Genomic DNA, 17867 nt, shown 5'->3' on the forward strand with positions numbered 1-17867 from the left:
CAGTCTGAGAGCGGGTGGGAGATGGGGATGAGGAAGGCAGAAACAGCTGTTCTCTGCTGTGGACTCTTGGAGGAAATGATACCACCTGATCAAGAGGGATCTACGGGGATCTGCCCACCAATTCAGTAAACTTACTCTGGGCCAACCTGCTTCACATGCAAATCGGGCAGGGTTCCCTCTAACTAGTTCGAGGAAAGTGGCACTTACTAGCCTGTCACTGAAGTTCTGGAAGTAGGTTCTGCTGCAGCCTGACTGGATCTCGCTCAGACACGTCATCAGGAACCAAGGTCTCCCTGCATCTTACAGCCTTGTTCTGTGTGGTGCTTCCTGGTCGTTCTAGCTCAGTTTCCTCTAATTTAGCATCCTCTCCCATGTGAACACTTTTCCCCCTAAGAATTCTAACAATTTCTGGTCTAAAGTCTTGTTAGGCCATCAGGTTGTGTGCCCATCCCTCAACCGTGTGCCCATCCCTCAACCATGTGCCCCCGTTAGGGAGCTCGAACAGTGTGACTGGCCCGACCCGCATCACACCCACATACCCACGGGCCCCACTGAATCTATACAGGATTGGGCCCCTCATCCCCAAGCTCGGTGGGGACCAAGGGCTCGAGAGCCACCAAAGGGACCAGACTGGTGATGGGGGTACGTTGCTCTTGCCTGTGGTAGTGTGTGGTGCTGTGGGACTGCCCGTTGCCTCATTAGCCTGTCAAAGCAATGTGATCGGGAGCAGTGGGCGGAGGGCGCGGGGTGGGCTGCGATGCCACTACCTGTGACCTTGGTCAGGGTACTTTCAGCCTTCGGGTCATCTGCAAATCAGGGGACAGACTGAGCTGAGTGACTCCCTGAGTGTGTTTCAGAGAAATTTCCTGTGGAACATAATAGGATTTGTGCAAAAACAGGGCTCTGTGCTCAAATAAGTGGGAAACTCCAAGTTGAAAGCAGCAGGAGCCTGTATTACAGGGCTTCTCTGAGCCTTGGCTCTGCTGATGTGTGTTGTAAATCTCTAGCAGTGGGTACATTCTCTGTGCAGCGTTTCCTACACTGGGCTGCTCTGGCCACGTGTAGGGCTCAAGCTGCATGCTCTGGAGCGCTCTGGGCATGGTGGACTCAACCAGTGGGAGCAGCTGAGTTCCCAGGGCCCTAGTCTGAGAGGACTGTCAGATGGGGAAGACTTTAAAATGTTTTCAATATTTCAAAAGTCTGTAGGAAAGGAAGAATCACACCATTTCAAGTGATACAAAAGGGGGGGGGCGGCAAAATTCAACACTCATTCATGATAAATTGACAAAGATCATCTATACAAAAGCCTACAGCTAACATCATCCTTAATGATGTGAAAGGCTAGATACTTACCAGCTCTGAGCTGAGGACCAGGCAAGGGTATCCATTTTCACTACTTCTGTTGATGTCACACTGAAAGTCCTAGCCAGCGCAATAAGGCAAGAAAAAGGAAATCTAATTAGGCATGCAGATTGAAAGGAAGAAATAAAACTAACTCTTTTTGTAAATGATACGGTGAAGTTCTTGCATAGAAAATCCCAAGGAACCTACAAATGACCACAACTAAATGAGTTCATCAGGTCAGGGTACAAGTTCAATATACAAGAAGTAATTGTATTTCTATGTACTAGCAATGAACACACAAATTGAAATTAAAAAACCCAGTGGCACCATTTATAATCACTTGAAGGAGAAGTTAAATACATGTGTGTATCTGACAAAACATGACTTGCATGTCGGTAACTACAAAACGTGGCTGAAACAAGGGAAAGAACTGTATAGACGGAGGAACGTGTCATGTTCTTGGACTGGAAAGCTCATCTCTTCCCAAATTGACCTGAAGGTTTAATGCAATGCCCATCAAAATCCAGAGAAGTTTTTTTTTTTTTCGAGATACAGACATGCTTATTTTAAAATTTATATGAAAAGGCAAAGAAATCTGAATACCTAAGACAATGTTGGAAAACAAGAATCTAGTGAGAAGGATCACGCTGCCTGATTATCAGCCTTCGCTGTAAGATGCATCCATCAAGACGTTTATCAGCAGAGGGACAGACAAGTGGATCAGCAGAACAGAATAAGGAACCCAGAAACAGACCCACACAAGTACCACCGACTGAGTTTTGAAAATCCAATGAAGAGCCGTTATTTTTTTAACAAATAGCACTGAAGTACTTGGACATCCATAAGCAAAAGAAAAAGGATTCCTGAACTAAAACTCACACTTTATACAAAAGTGAACTCAAAATGGATCATAAATTTAAAGATGAAACGGAAAACCAGAAAACGTCTGGTGGGGGAGGGCATGGCTCAGTGGTAGAGTGTGTGCTCAGCAGGCACGAAGTTATGGGTTCAATCCCCAGTAATTCCATTAAATAAATAAACTAACCCTCACCCCTCCAAAAAAAGAAGGAAAAAAAAAGAAAAGAAAAAGAAAACGTTTAGAAGAAAACAAGTGAAAATCTTCACTAGGACCCAGGGCTATGAGAAGAGTTCTTAGATGTGACACCAAAAACACAATCCATAAAAGAAAAAAATTGACATATTGGACTTCATCAAGAATTAAAACCTTAATTTGCAAGTCACATACCTGACAAAGGACTTCTGTCAGATATATAAACAACTCTCCAAACTCAACGAAAAACAATCCAATTAGAACATGGGCAAAAGACACCAACACGCATTTTAGCAAAGAGGCTATGTATCGTGTTCAACACCACTTGCCATTAGGGAAATGGAAATTAAACCACAATAAGATAATTACACCTATTAAAACAATGAAAGTAATAAATAGTGACAATATAAAATTCTGGCAAGGATGCAGAAAAATTGGCTTTCTCATACATTGTGGGTGGGAATGTTAAGTAGTAGAGTCATTCTGGAATACAGTTTGGCTGTCTCTGCTTTTTAAAACATTGTTTAAAATATTAATTTTGATACAGTCTATCATGTCAGTAGAGATGCGCCTGTGAAGGAAGAGCCCTGAGCCATCGATTGGTGAACGTCTGAATGAGGTCCCAGCTCATCCCAGGCAGAGCACACACCTTCCACACTGTTCCTGTCCACTGATTGCTTCCAAATCCAGGTGACCAGGCCTCGGTCTTCAAAGCAAGCTCACAATGGTTGGCTCAGCCATTCCAGCTGCACCCCTCTTAAATCCCAGGTACATCATGAGAGGAGTAAAGCCCCAGTGAGTGGCAAATTGGTGGCTCTTGAAGAGCTGCGGCAGCCCCTGCTTGGCCGCTTTGCCCTGCTTCACCATGGCGACAGCCCAGCATTTTCTTATAAAATGAAACATACACTGATTATATGATCCAACAAGTGCGCTCCTGGGCATTTATCCCAGAAAAATGAATACGTGTCCGCCCAAAAACATATACACAAACGTTCATAGCCACTTTTCTTCTTAAAATAGCCCCAAATTGGGGACAACCCAAATTGTCCGTCAGTGAGTAAACGGATACACTGTGGTCCATCCAGATCATGGATTACCACTTAGCAGTAAAAAGGAATGAACTATTGATACGTTTGACAGCTTGGAGGACCTCAAGGGAATTATGCTGAGTGAAAAAAGCCAATCACAAAGGTGACATGTAATTCCACTTTTATAACACCGTTGAAATGACAGCATTAGAGAGATGAGGAACAGATTAGTGGTTGCCAGGGGTTACAGACGGGGGAACACGGTGGTGGGGCGGGGGGTGGCTACCAAGCGGTGGCAGCAGGAAGATCTTTGTGGAGATGAAACAGTTCCGTACCTTGATTATGCTGTGGTTACATGAATTAACAAAGGTGATGAAGTTGACAGAACTACACACACACACACACAAATGAGTGCGTGGAAAACCGGTGAAATCTGTGGATGGTGCCGATGTCAGTTTTCTGGGTTTATACAAGACATTATTGTTGAGGGAAACTCAGGGTACATGAGACGTTTTGTAATGTTTTTATAACTTCCTATAAATCTATATTTATTTCAAAATAGAAAGTGAAAAGGGGAACTTGGGTAAAGATTCGACATTATGAATCAGAGTAAAATCCTCTCATCTTTGGGCTGCTGTTCTGTTCCTACGTGTCAGAGGTGGGGGTAGGAGGTCATTCTGGTTTCCTCCTTTCTATCAAAAGATCTGTCTGCCACCAACTGCAACAGTGCCTGGCCTATGGTGGCCATTTTTTGGAGTGAATAAATTGGCAGTGAAGACTGTCTTTACTTTAATAACAGTTGGTATAATCGGCAACATATTTCCAAGGGGCACACACCACAAGTTGTCCTTGCAAGGAGGAGGGTGGGCTCGAGGACTGGATGCTCTCCCACCACTTTTGGCCTCAGCGTCCTTTGAGCTCAACCTGTATGCTGATGGGTAGAACACTCAGAGTCCTCTGGGCGCAGAGGATGTGACAGCCTAGACACTCTATGAAGGCGGCTGCGTTGCCACTGGATCCTCAAGGCCTGGTGGGGTGCTTGGCTTGTCACTCAAAAAACTGGCTGAGTGCTTCTGCCCAAAGCCAGGCACTGTTCTAGGCACTGGGAAAACTCCATTGAGTGAAACAAAGTTCCTGCCTCCAGGAAGCTGGCATTCCAGAAGGAGAAACAGACAACATCCAAATAAGCAATTGTTTCAAATTATAACAAGGGCCATAAGGGGGAATACAGGGGCACGTGTGCCCTGACATAGGGGTGGCTTTTCAGAGGAAGCAACATTGAGATTAGTGAGACCTGAGTGATGGGAAGGAGCTAGTCAGGGCAAGAGCAGCCCAGAGGGAGGGAACAGACTGTGCAAAGGCCCAGGGGCAAGAATGAGTCTGGGCAGGAGCCCAGGGTGAAGCTGGAGAGGAAGGCAGGGGCCAGCTCCCATAGTGTTTCGTTTACTGAACACCCTGAGTTGAGGTATTTATTATCTTCAGGTTCCATTTGGAGGAACTGAGGCTCAGAGAGGTGTGGATCCAGGCCCAGGTGCAAAGTGGGAGAATCCAGGCAGCCTCGTAGTCTCCACCTCTACCTGCCCCACGTCAGAGACTCCACTTCTGAAAGGCCTAGCAGAGGCCTCCCTTCACACTGTTCTTCCCCCTCTTCCAGCCTCCGGGGGGCCCTTCCCCGCCACTGCCACCTACCTCTTCCCAGGTGCAACAGATGGTGGAAACCTCTGTCCCTTGGAGGGGTCTTCTGGGGGCTGACAGACACAGAAGGAGTTTTGCTGACTTTTCGTTTTCTTTTGTTTGAATGGGGAGACTGACTTCAGCCCCGAATATAAACCTCCTTTGTTATTTCAGAGAAAAATGGACGGTGTCAAAGGAAGGGGTTTCCAGGCTGCTCTTCCTGGGCCTCCCCATCCAGAGGCAGTGGAAGAAGCAGCACCCCATCTAGCCTCCCGTCAGCTCCCGCCCCTGCCGCCTCCCTTCCAGCCACCCCCAGGTTCCCAGGGTTTTTCCAATGTGCCCTGTTTTCACCCCTGCGTGGTGCGGGCCTTCCTCTCTGCTTGGAAGACCACTCCCATCTCATGAGCCCCCACATGCTGCCACGTTCTCTCTCATGGGATCCTTCCGTTTTCTTGACTGTAAAGCTGTTCCTACCCGTCCTCACGGTTCCCTTTGAGGAGACTGAGAACTGGCGCTCAGGGAGGGGAGAGGCTCCCTTGGCCCGTGAACCACACTAAGTTGCTTCAGATGCTCTAAATTCTCTCCTCCTGATGGGCGTGCTCCCTTCCTGAAGCCCAGCTTGAGCGGTCCCTCCTCAAGAGAGCTTCCTCAGACCCCTCCCTCAAGCCAGAGCAGGCCGCACTCGGCCCTGGGGTCCCACCGCACCCCACACCGCTGTCTCACCTGACGGGAATCCTGCTGGTTGCCGCATCTCTCCTCACCAGACCAAGGGCCATCACAGTCCCCACATTCCCAGACCCTAACGGGAGCCAGGCCGCAGTAAGCATCCCTGAGTGTTTTCTGAATGGATGTGGGCAAGGCTGGGAGGAAAAACGCGTGGGAAGCTGACCCCGGTCCCTGGGTCCAGGTGACCTTCCACAGGCGCCGTCCTCTCTTTGCAGGGTCCCAGCAGAGTGACAGAACTGTTCTCTCGCCCATTACCAGTGATTTTTGTATGGTGATGCCTCTGCGTCCCCACTCCAGGGTCCCTGCAGTTTTGACGTGCTGGGACCCCCCTGCCCTGCTGGCCTTCACTGTCACTGTGACCACAGATGCTCTGACAGAGATGGGCAGGCTGGGAGCGCCCCCCGACCACAGAGGCTCCCGGCGCGGGGCCCCGCTCAGCCAGAAATGAGCCATGTCTGCTCAGCAGGAATGGATCTATTTGAGTAAATAAATAAACATTTCAGGTAATTTTAACCAAAGTACACCCAGAGGAAAAAAAAAAAAAAAAAGAGAAGCTGGAAGCAAATATGCCCAAATCTGAATGTTAATGATCTTGGGTGGTGGGAACATGAATCACAGTTACTGTCTTTACACTTTTCTGCAACTTTTTAAAAGAAAATGCTCTGCCTCGTTGTGTGGGGTGCAACCGGGCACAGAAGCCTTAGCCCGCTCACCTTGCCAGGCATGCTCCCCAGGCGGGAGTCCTGGCATGGGAAGTGTGCCCTCTGCCCCCGCCAAAGCCCTTCCCACACGGCCCACCGCCCTCCCTTGCTGAAACCTGGACCTCGGCCCTTCCGAGGTCTGGCTTTCCATTCTGGGACCTACCCCTCAGCCTTTCAAAACATCAGTTTTCTTCCTTAAATTAGCTAGAGTGGGTTTCCTGTTTGTTGCTTGCCAATGAAAGGCCTCTTTGGAGACAGACACCAGAAGGTAAGAGCCGTGAGAACATCCAGGCACATGGCTGTGCGGGTCTAAATCGCTACGCCAGGCCGTGATGATTTACATCCGCTCTCCCTGCCAGTACCTGGGTTGTAAAGAAGCTGGAGTTAAACAAAAGTCTTATAAATGTGATTCTAGAAGACTAGCATCATGTGGTTTTCTAGACACTTACTTCCTGGCAATCAGAGGAGTTTGAAAAAATGACAGTCTATCCTTTAAACCGTTTCTCTTGAACGTGAGTTGTCTTGGTCTAGCTTTAGGTGGGAGAATGCCTGCTGTGTCTAGGGGACAATCATGAGATCTGTGTGGCGACTTAAGGTGATCATGTGGAGGAACGGAGAAAAATGAAGTTATGAAGTTCCACAAGGCCCCAGACTTCTAGACTGGGGGGCTGGGAGCCTCTGAACACTCCCATGAGGCCTCTGTTTTCAAAAACAAATTGGCAGCTGTGAGCAGGTAGACTGGAGACTCTCAGTGCTGACTCCCACTGTATTCTGGTCTCTCACCGTCTGACTCTCACCTGGGCCCTCCGTTTGCTGAAAAAGGCTTCCAAGTCTTCCTTCACTCTGTCCTGCTTTCTAAATAGCTATTTCAGAAGCATGATTTTTTTTTTTAATCTTTTTTTTTTTTAATGGAGGTACTGGTGATTGAACCTAGGACCTGGTGCATGCTAAGTGTGCACTCTACCACCGAGCTGTCCCCACTCCCCTAAAAGTGCTATTTCAAATCTTCCTCAGTCTTCTCAGACCTCTGGCCCCATCACTTCCCCTCAACCTGACAGAGAGAACGGACATCATCACATGGGGACACCCTCAACTTCTGCCTTCAAACACACTGACTTCTGCTCCCATCCTTTCTCCTAAGGCCACCCTGCCACCATCCCAGGGACATCTTTCTCTATCTTCCCTTCTCTGTGCACCTTCAGCCTCTTTCTCTAAACTCTCATTACTTTTAAGAGTCTCATGCTCTACCGACTGAGCTAGCCGGGCGCCTCTAAACTCTCATTGCTTTTAGCATTTAAACATAATGAAGCCTCTCCTTACCTTAAAACAAATAACCCTCCCTCTGTCCTGGCTCCTCTCTGACTTACCCTATTTCCCCCTAACCCTGTCACCAGCATTTTCTGAGAGCTGCCTATATTCAATCTTTCCACTTCATCTCCCATGCGTTACTTCTGCCTCTGACAGCGTACTTCTCCACTGAAACAGCACCTGCCAAGGTCACCAGTGACTTTGCTCCTAAGTTCAGTTGTTGGGGGCATCACTCTCAATTTCTCACTCTCTTGACCCTCCATATGTAATCAGCCTCCAAGTCTTGGTCATTATGTCCCCTAAATAGTGCTCAGTCCGTCATTAGCTTCTCTCCACCCCCATGTCACCCCCCACCCGAGCCTCCATCGTGTGGCTTCTTAGTCGTGCCTGCCGTCTTGCCCCTCCCACCATCTCTCCACAGTGGGAGAATCAGCTTTCTCAAACCCCCATCTCAGGTGCTTCCCTGGTTTAAAGCCCCTCAGTGGCCCTCAGGATAAAGTGTGAATTCTTTGCCCTCATTCACATATTCTGACTCCCAACCTGTGGGAACGGAAACAAAAAGACATTCTGCGTCAAGTACCAGCTGGGGAGCTCCTACATTCCGAAATGTCTTGTAAGAGGCCATTGAAGATGGTAAACAGGAGGTCACGGGTGACCATAAGACACAGTCAGCGGGGATGAAACGTAAAATTAATAAAGGAGGTTAAGAAAGAATTGGAGGCTGGTTGTGCAAACTATCTTGGCAGAGAAGGAGACAGGGTGGTGACTTGTGGGTAAAGCAAGATTAAAGTTTTGTAAGGGAGGAGATGCCAAACATTTTTTGGTAGAAGATAGAGATCCAAACAATTGAAAAGGGCATGTTGGGAGAGGCCTGGTGATGATGACACAGATGGGAAACTGAGCACACACTGCTGGTAGGAGTATAAATAACTTTTCTGGACTACAATTTGGAGATAAAAACATTTTAAAAAGTAAAAATTTCCATTCCCTTTTGACTCAGTAACATCACAACTAGATTTTTTTTTTTCCTGAGAAAATAAACATGGACATGCACATTTAGCTACAGGGATGTTTATCAATCTATTATCTAGAAAAGCAAAAAAAATTTAATAATCTAAATGTTACAAGAGCCTTTTGATCAATTTATGATACATCCATTCAGTGAAATGCTGCACAGCCATTAAAAAAGATATAGAAGAATGTGTGAAACAGCACAGTATTTATAATATTATCCCATTTCTGTATAAAAATATTTTTATATGCAGTGAAGTCTGGGAAGGTATACATCATAATACTGACAATGGACATCTCTAGACAGCGTGGTTGAGTAATTTTCTTTTGTTTTTTGAACTTCCTAAAATTTCCCATCATGAAAAGAAGTTACAAAAGCATACACACATACACAGTGGGTCCATTTATAAGAAGTTTAAGAGCAGGCAGAACTATGTGAAAGCAGTCAGAGCGGTGGGTCGTCTCCGAGAGGCTGCTGACGGGGGAGATGCACAGGGCAGGTTTCTGCGGTGATGAGACGTTCTGCCTTTTGGTTTTGGTTTACACTTAGGTAACACTTAATGAAGTTGTGGATTTAAGTTACATGTCTTTAAAAAAAGAATACACCCACAAGACAGAAGGGAAAGAGGAAGCAGGTGACATCACAGAACAGTTTTGAGGTGAAAAAGGGCAGATGAGGAAGTTGTGTGACCAGACCTCAGTTTTCTCAGGAAGTAAGCTGCTGCAATGGGCTTCGGGTGAGGAGGCTGCAGGTGGGCTTGGCCTTGAGAAAGGGGGACAGAGGGGAGCAGTGTCTAAGGGGGAGACACGCGGGGGGCTTCTTAGAGCTGGATCCCAGGGGCGGGCCCCGACCCCCAGGGCCCTCGGGTCCTGCGGCTGAAGGAGCGAGAGACAAACCAGACGGCTGGTTCACCCTGGGACTCGTGACAGTCAGTACTGGCTTGCAGTGAGGCCAAGACGATTCCAGGAGGATGAGAGGGAAGGGACAGGCAGGTTCTGAGGGCAGAATAGGGAGAGTGGAGTTGTAGCAGTAACGGCTGTGCTGAGGGACTGGTTCTGAAGCCCTGAGGGCGAAGCAGCCCTGGGTGGCGGCCTCGCTCGGCCCACGGCACTGCTGGGATGGGGGGAGGAAGCGAGCGCTCAGTGTCTACCCGACGCCAGGCACTTCACAGATAGCAGCAGCTTGCTAAGACGGACTTTGTGAGGATGCACTGCCATGAGGTTTACATATGAGGAAACTTGCCCTGAATCAGTCAGCAGGCAGCAGTTTCAAACCCAGGTTGACTCCAGGCCACCATATTCAGCTGCCACACAAAGCAGATCGGGAGCAGAAGGACTGGAATTTTAGGGAACCCACATGCGTGGACAGGAGTCATTGAGGCTGCCGCTGCAGCGTGTCAGTTGCCGACACCTGGAGAGTGGCCAGCAGCAAGCAGAACAGGATGAAGTAGCCCAAGCAGATGGCGTGTGCTCCAGGGGCTTGTCCTGGAGGACAGTGCGTCAAGGTGGCAGAAGAGGTCTGAGGAAGGGACTCTGGGAGCTGGGGGCTCGTGGCTCCATCAGGGTAAAAGCACACATGGAGTTCCAGCTGCAGCGACAGAAGCATGTCAAGAAAAGTGTCGGGCACTATTTGCCCAAAAGCAAAGCCTCAACTTACCTCCTTCCCTGTTTCTCCCCTCCCTTGATCCACGCAGGGCGACTTGCTAGCAGTGGGCAATCTATAAACTGTTTGGAAATCAGCAGTAAGACCTTTCACCCAACATTAACTGCACGACACCCTGCAGCTGCAATTCATCGAATCTGTACGGTTGGCCCTGTTTCACAGATAGACTGAAGCCTAGAGTTGAGGTCGGTTGGCCACAGCCACAGCCACAGCCACAGCCAGAGCCAGCATTTGAGACCAGCTGTATCTGGCATCAGTTTGGATCTTCCTTGACTCTGTTGATCGACGGCAAAGTTTTCATATGTAACCTTCACCATCAGTTGTGGAGTGTTCACTTTTAGTGGATTCTGATCTAAGGTGAATAAACTCATCTTGCAGACTTACTAGACCGAGAAGACAATGTAATTTACACTTAAGCTGTGCATTTTAAAAAATACACCTTTGGGTAAGGGACAGGACAGACTCTGAAGGTGACAAGAATCCGTAACTCACAGAAAAAAAAAATAAGTTCTTTGTCCAGGATGGATAGTGGGAAAGAGAAAGGCAAAGAACTGAGGCTTCAATTTCCTCTCAGAAATGAAAATATAAGCCAAAATGCCCTAGGAGGGGAATCCCAGTAGTCCAGAATCTGTTAGGTCCCAAGTGCCTCTTCCCTAGCCTCTCACTGGCAAGGACATAGGTCTGTTCCAGCAGGAGAAATAACATTCCTTAAGAAACTGACAGTTTCTACTGCAAGGAAATACACCTTCAAAATCCACTTCCTTAGAGAACGGGGGACAGACATTTGACGACATCTCTGCGGTCACGAGCTTCATATACATTTATTTGACTTTATCTACAAACCTATCCTGAGGCACATGGTGCTAACTTCATTAACAATTGGGAAGACTAAAGCTTAGGGGAGCTAAAGAACTTGTCTGAGGTCACGGTGGAGCCCCAGCTTGAACCCAGATCTGCCAGCTCTCCGCAGCACCCCACACTGCCGGAGTCGCCATTTTTAACAGGAACACATCACAGAACATCTATTTGAACTCCTTGCTTCTTTTTCATTCTCCCTTGCTGCTCGGCAATGCAATACCCTGTTCCCTCCTCCCGTGTGTTCCAACCTTGCCTCCACACAGAAATATCTACCACCTCTCTCCTAGACAGAAAGACCCACAACTTAGGAAACTTTTGTTATAAAACATTTAATGTTAACCTACAATACAATGTAAACCTTTATGAAAAAAATTTAAAGTACACTAGATTTCTTCAGCAAATTATCACGTAACTATTCAGGTGCAGTGCAAGCTGGGGCACTGCACCATTTGTGGATGGATTTCCTGTTGCTGCATCCTCATGAGTCCTTTAAAAAAAAAAAAAAAACAACAGTTGTAAAGTGGAGCTCCTTGTTCAAGCACCAGATAATACTCCCCTGGTCTTGCACTCTAGGGGTCATGACTCTCCCACAGTCATTTTCTGTAACTTGCCTTGGCCTTGGCACCATTAGCAATTTTCATAATGACTGCTCAGTTGAAGATTCTAGGTTCTTTTTAGCTTTTTTTTTTTTTTAATGAGATAAATATTCTCCACTGGTCATCTCTTATCCAAACATCATAGTGGAAGCAAGCAAGGAGAAAAGTATTTGCTGCAGGAAATTCTGCAGAAGTGGAAAAAAAAGGCCAGAAGGGCCCCAACTGATGCTGCAGAAATTCAACTGACTCCAATTGGGCGTCTTTGCTTTGTCATTTCGTGTGGAATCTCAGCCGAATCTACTTCGGTCTTGGGAGTGCAGAACAAAACTGGAAGCAAGTACTTTTGTTTAGTTGATGACTTGCCATTTGGAAACAGCTGAAATAACCCAGAGGTGATTTGGAAACAAAATGCTTGCAGATCACCGGCTTCTCAATGTTTTCCCATTTCAAGTCCCACCGAGTTCCCAGAGGTCCACAGATTGTACGGGCATTGACAAAATGTGCATCTTTCAGAGGAAAGGAGACGGCACCCAGGCAGCAGATTTGTCAAGGACACAGGATCCGAGTCTGAGTAAAGCAGGGCTGGGTCAACATGGACCAGAAACGGGGTGTGGGCTTCAGGTGGAGCCTCTTGAAACCTAAAGTAAATGGGTGAGCCATCCCAAGAGTTGCACCAGCACGAACAGACTTTCTCTTAATACTCTGGCATCTAACCTCTTTCGCTGGACCAGTTATCAAAAGGCGAGAGGCGTAAAGTGCACATCATAAAATAAAATGCAGACTGAGTTATTAAGGAAAAAATTTACAACTTCCCAAAGAGGTGTGGGCAAGATACTTGGTACAGCCAGCCTGGCGAGGGTCCTCAGTACCCTCCTGCGCACTGCAGGGAAACCACTATGAATTCCAGACGGGGAGGGAGACGAAGTGGAAGCATTCCTCTTTGCATGGTTGTCAGCAGGAAGCAGACTTCACGTAAGGTGGAGAACTGGTTTATCCTGGTCATCACTGCAGGTACATTTCATGACAGCAGTGAGATGATTTCCCACTCATGTGGCCTTGGAACAGCAGGGAAGTGGAAGAACAGGCAGCCAGGAGCAGAATTAAACTTTCCTGGAGACAGTGCGGTAGACTCCTGTGCCAAGGCCATCAGGAAGTCCTCAGGTTTCCCTGGGGGCACCCCTGAGGCCCCACGTCCTGCTCCTTGGGGTCCACCTCAACCACTCAGGGCTATGGGGAGCAGCAGCCACACCACTACCTTAAAGAATGATCCGTAGGTTTTAGCTAAGCAAGAGGAAGCCTCTGGAGACTGCAAATCTAACAAGCTATGTTTCGTCTTGGTAGGAACCCTGGGCCTCACAGCCCGCTAGCGACCTGCAGCAACTTCAGGACCCGCAGTGCCGGGTCTGCGCCAGCTACAGAACGCTCTGGAATACTTGTCAGCTCACACTGGCACCTGTTCACACGTGGCCTGACCTATGCACCCACAAACTCAACCACAGACAAAACATCCAGGGGTTAAAAACCCTGTTACTTCAACACAGCAACAGAGGGAGAGGACAAAACTGCCTCCAGCAGGTGGCTACACCAGAAACTGAAATGTGCCTTCCAACGGCTGACACAGGCCGAGTTCTGGCTCAGCGCCCTTCAAGGGCTCTGGCTCTTTCTGTCCTCAAACCACCACCACCACCACCACCACCACCACACTCCCAACGAGACAGGCGGGGCACTCTCCCGTGGTGCTGCTGGTCCCACCACAGGCCCTGCCCGTCCTCTGGAAAGGCACCAAGCCTGCTGTTTCAGGGCCGGGCGGGAACAGCGTGCACACGGCAGAAGAGGAATGAAGGGCTGCTATCCTTTGGTTCAGATCCCACAATGACCACCTAGCAGACTCCAAGGAGACGCCTGGCTTGTGTGCACAGGTGCGTCCACACGGAGTTCACAGCACATACATGGGTGCATGTCCATACGCAGCCTCTGCAGGGCTCCAAACCCAGACTTCCTCCAACTACTCCACGTGGGGTGCACAGATGGCAAGAAAGGACAGCAAGAATTGGACCAAAAAGAACCACCTCTCTGGGAACACGAGAGGGACAATGGCAGAAATAAGCACAAACCAGCCAGGGGCACCTTTATTACACTCTTGTGGGCTAAGGGGCCCAGGGCATGAGCTCATGGATTTATGAATTGGCTCTTTATCAAATAATGTTAAAGAAAAAAATACACCTATGTCAGCCTCATTCCTTTGGTCATTACAAAGCAACTGAAAAAATTTAAGTTATTCGTTAAGTTGTGGGAAGTTCAAGGAACATCTCTGCTCTGTGCCTTCTCTTCCCTCTTCTCCGGAGGGAGAGAAGCGAGTCCCCAGGAGATGCTGCAGTGGCTGGCTGAAGGAGGTTTTTTCACTTTTATTTTCCATAAAAGCAAGAATGAAGAACTGGTAGGAATGCTCCCTTCCTCAATGGGGACGACGGCTGGGTCGGAGGTGAGGCCTCCTTTTGCTGGAGACGCACGGTGCAGAGGCTGAAGGGAAGGGAGAGCTCGCCAGCGGGAACATTCATTGCCAACCTCGCGCGTGCACACAGGTGGTGACTCCTGCAGGCAGCATGGTTTCTGATCCTTCCTTAGGATGCAGCAGTCTTTTAAAAAAAATATTGTATTATAATAATAATAATATGAATTTCTCTCTTATTTTTTGTTTTTTTCCATTTCTTTTAGGGACTGGGGTGGAAGAGGAAAGGAAGAAAAAGTGTCATTCGTCTGTTAGGTCCTGAACAAAGAGAACTTCTGTGTGGCTGAGTCCGGCCTCCTGCAGCGTCGGCGGGTTGGGCCACTCCTCTGAAGGGATGCAGGGCAGGACCCTCCGGGGAAAATTGGCTTCAATCTGAAACTTTTCAGGGCTTTCTTTCAAGGAGAATAAGAAGTCGTGGATCACCTGCAGAGGTTGCACAGAAAAAGAAGAGCAGTGAGAAAAAATAGACGGACACATACACACAACCACGAAATTGAATAAACCCCAGCTCCCCCCAGGACGACTCGGAGATATGAAGTAATCACATTACACTGAAATTCCACTTCAGAGTCAATCCATCTCACAGAGCAAACACGTAGGGTAGCTCTTTTAAGAGATTAACTACACAGTCCAATGTGAGTCCTACTCTGAACTGACCCATGTTTCTTCTCTGAAAACTTGTCTGATACAAAGCTAAACATTATTTACTTAGAAACAATCAAGAGTTACTGGAAAGATGGAAGAACAGGACACAGAATTTGTCTCTCTGAACCAGCTGAAAACGAGCTACCAACTGAACGTCCCGTCACCCCATACACTTGCACACATCTTACAAGCAGGACACCCTCCTTCACAGTACAACCCTCGAAGCCAGGAAACCTGATCCGTTATTGCTGTACTGTAGTAACATACATTACATTTTCATTCGGGATCCATTCAAGTTTTGGCAGGTGTCTTTTATTTATGGCGAGAGGACTCAGTTTGGGATTGTGTGTTACGTTTAGTAACTGTCACATCTCCTAAGTCTGCTCCTCCAGCCTGGAACAAAACCTCAGGGTTTCTGTGGCTTTCATGACCTTGACATAACCTAGAGACTACTGGTCAGCTGTTTACTTGTAGACCGTCTCTCAAGCAATCCGTTTATCTGACGGTTGGTCACTCATGATTAGATCCCAGCTGTGCACCTCTGCCAGGAGTATCACAGAAGTGACGCTCCCTTCCACTCAGCGCGCCCTGCTCAGGGGAGCGCGGTTTCAGTCGGCTCCGTCACCTCTGACGCTCACTTTGACCACCTGATTAAGGTGGTGCCTGTCAGGCCTCTGCACCCGAAGTTGCTCTCTTTCTCCTTCGTAATTACCGAGTACCTTGAGGGGAGGTACTTTCAAAATATGGAGACATTCCGCTCCTCAGACTTTCAATTTATTTATTTGTATTAACATACATTTCCTGTGTTAGTCAATAGGTTACAATGTTGAAATTGTTTTATTTATTTAACTTTATTTTATTGAGTTATATAGTCAGTTTACAATATTGTGTCAATTTCCGGTGCAGAGCACAGTTTTTCAGTTATACATGAACATACATAGATTCACTGTCACATTCTCAAATTGTTTTAGATGGAGTCTGAGGAGCCCACTCCAGCTGGCTTCTGTGTCTTTTTGACACGTCTCCATTGTTCTTTGAATAATTCCTTGCTTTGTTCCAGGCTAATCTTGTATTTTCCCTGTCCCAGCCCTGGATTTCTTTAAGGAACTCTGAGTCTTTGTAATGGACAATGGCATTTAAAAGCCACGATCTAGATGCTAGGTGTGTTCCCTGCTACTGGGTGTCGATGGTCCCAAGCACTCTCCGCAGAGAAAGCCAAAGGATGCGTGTACACACACACACACACACACACACACACACACACACACACACAACCTGTGACTGTGCTTCCCTCTACATCCGGAAAGCCACGAGCTGACTCCCCTCTCCTCGTGTACACCCTCCTCACCCAGTTCTGGCTTTAGTACCCCCCCCCCCCGACCACTTGGGCTCTGGCTTCTCTGCACTGGGCCGCCCCTACATGTGGACGCCCTCCATGTGGACCTCTCTGCTGTGAGCACGCCCCCTTCAGCCTGGTCTGGCTCTGACAACATATAGGTAAACTCCTAACGTGAGGCAAGGCGGCAGCAGGAAAGCTCACACTGCTGAGATGTGGCACGTGCAACGCCCGTGTAACAGGCCACGCGTGAACAGGCACCCTGCATGTGCTTATGGTCCTCGTCATCTCAGATTCTACTTCTTTTGTTAGTATTTTACGTTTTTATTTTTCATTTTTAAAATTGAAGTTTAGTCGACTTACAATGCTGCGTTAGTTTCCGGTGTACAGCAGTGACTCAGTTATACATATGTGTATTTTCACTGTGGGCTATTACAAGGTATCGAATATGGGTCCCTGTGCTCTACAGTAGGGCCTTGTTATCTATTTTATACACAGTAGTCAGTATCTGCCAATTCTGAACTCCCACTTCATCCCTCCTGCCTACCCCATAACCATAAATTTATTTCCTACATCTGTGAGTCTGTTTCTGTTTTGTAAAGAAGTTCACTTGTGTTATTTTTTTAGATTCCACATATAGGTGATATCACATGGTATTTTTCTTTCTTTCAAATTCTATTTCTAACAGAGACTCTAACAGATGTGCTATGGAGGGTGTTGCTAACCTCTTTCAGCTCCGTTCCAAAGATCAGGAACACATCTTCAAGTTGCCCTTACTTTTTTGAGGCAATTTATTTGTATGTTCTTCTTGTTCCACCTCTCATAAGTTTACTCCCCTCTGCGTGAAGCAGTTTTTTCTGCCTTGGTCTTAAATTTACCTTTTTAGAACTTTTAAGGGGCTACAGCAGCCACAAATCCATTTGAGTAAATTCTTCTTCCTCTTACCTAATCCATTCATGATTTTATAAACTTATACTTTGGTCCGTCAACCTCATTTTCAGTTCCTTACTCTGTCTCATTGCTTGACAATACTCAGCACTGGCACAACACTGGCACTTTATTGTTTCTCACTGGCAATGTGCTAATGCCACCAGGGAACAGATGAAATCACCTTTAGAGGTCCCTTTTGGTTCACAATGGATAGAAAAATGATCTCTGGGCTGAGTATAATTTGGATTCTCTCTTATAAGCATTCATTTAAGAGAAAGTCAGCTGCCACTTTTCTGCCCACTTGTGGGAGCTGTAGGTTTTTCTGTAGTTGGTCCTTTTTATCCTAGCATTTAACCACTCCCAGGAGCTAAGCACCAGGTACAAGCTGAGCTGTTCACTGAACACTCACTCATTCAGAGTATTTATTCCTATGAGGCAGAGCTCATAGGAAGATCACACAAGGTCAGAAAGAGCACTACATCTACAA

General features: G+C 47.4%; 1 protein-coding gene and 1 pseudogene across 1 annotated transcript in view; both read right to left on the minus strand.

Annotated features, from left to right (window-relative positions):
• Nucleotides 1-59: 59 nt before the first annotated feature.
• LOC123614393 (mitochondrial import receptor subunit TOM7 homolog pseudogene) lies at nt 60-3504 on the minus strand (annotated as a pseudogene).
• Nucleotides 3505-14063: 10559 nt separating this feature from the next.
• FAF2 (Fas associated factor family member 2) overlaps nt 14064-17867 on the minus strand; it is a 44949-nt gene continuing 41145 nt past the window's right edge. Inside the window, exon 11 of the mRNA XM_010946211.3 lies at nt 14064-14892. Within this exon, the coding sequence (XP_010944513.1) occupies nt 14710-14892 (183 nt within the window). The 3' untranslated portion in view covers nt 14064-14709. The remainder of the gene's footprint in view (nt 14893-17867) is intronic.

This window comes from Camelus bactrianus, chromosome 22, assembly GCF_048773025.1.
Source record: "Camelus bactrianus isolate YW-2024 breed Bactrian camel chromosome 22, ASM4877302v1, whole genome shotgun sequence".
Taxonomy (NCBI): domain Eukaryota; kingdom Metazoa; phylum Chordata; class Mammalia; order Artiodactyla; family Camelidae; genus Camelus; species Camelus bactrianus.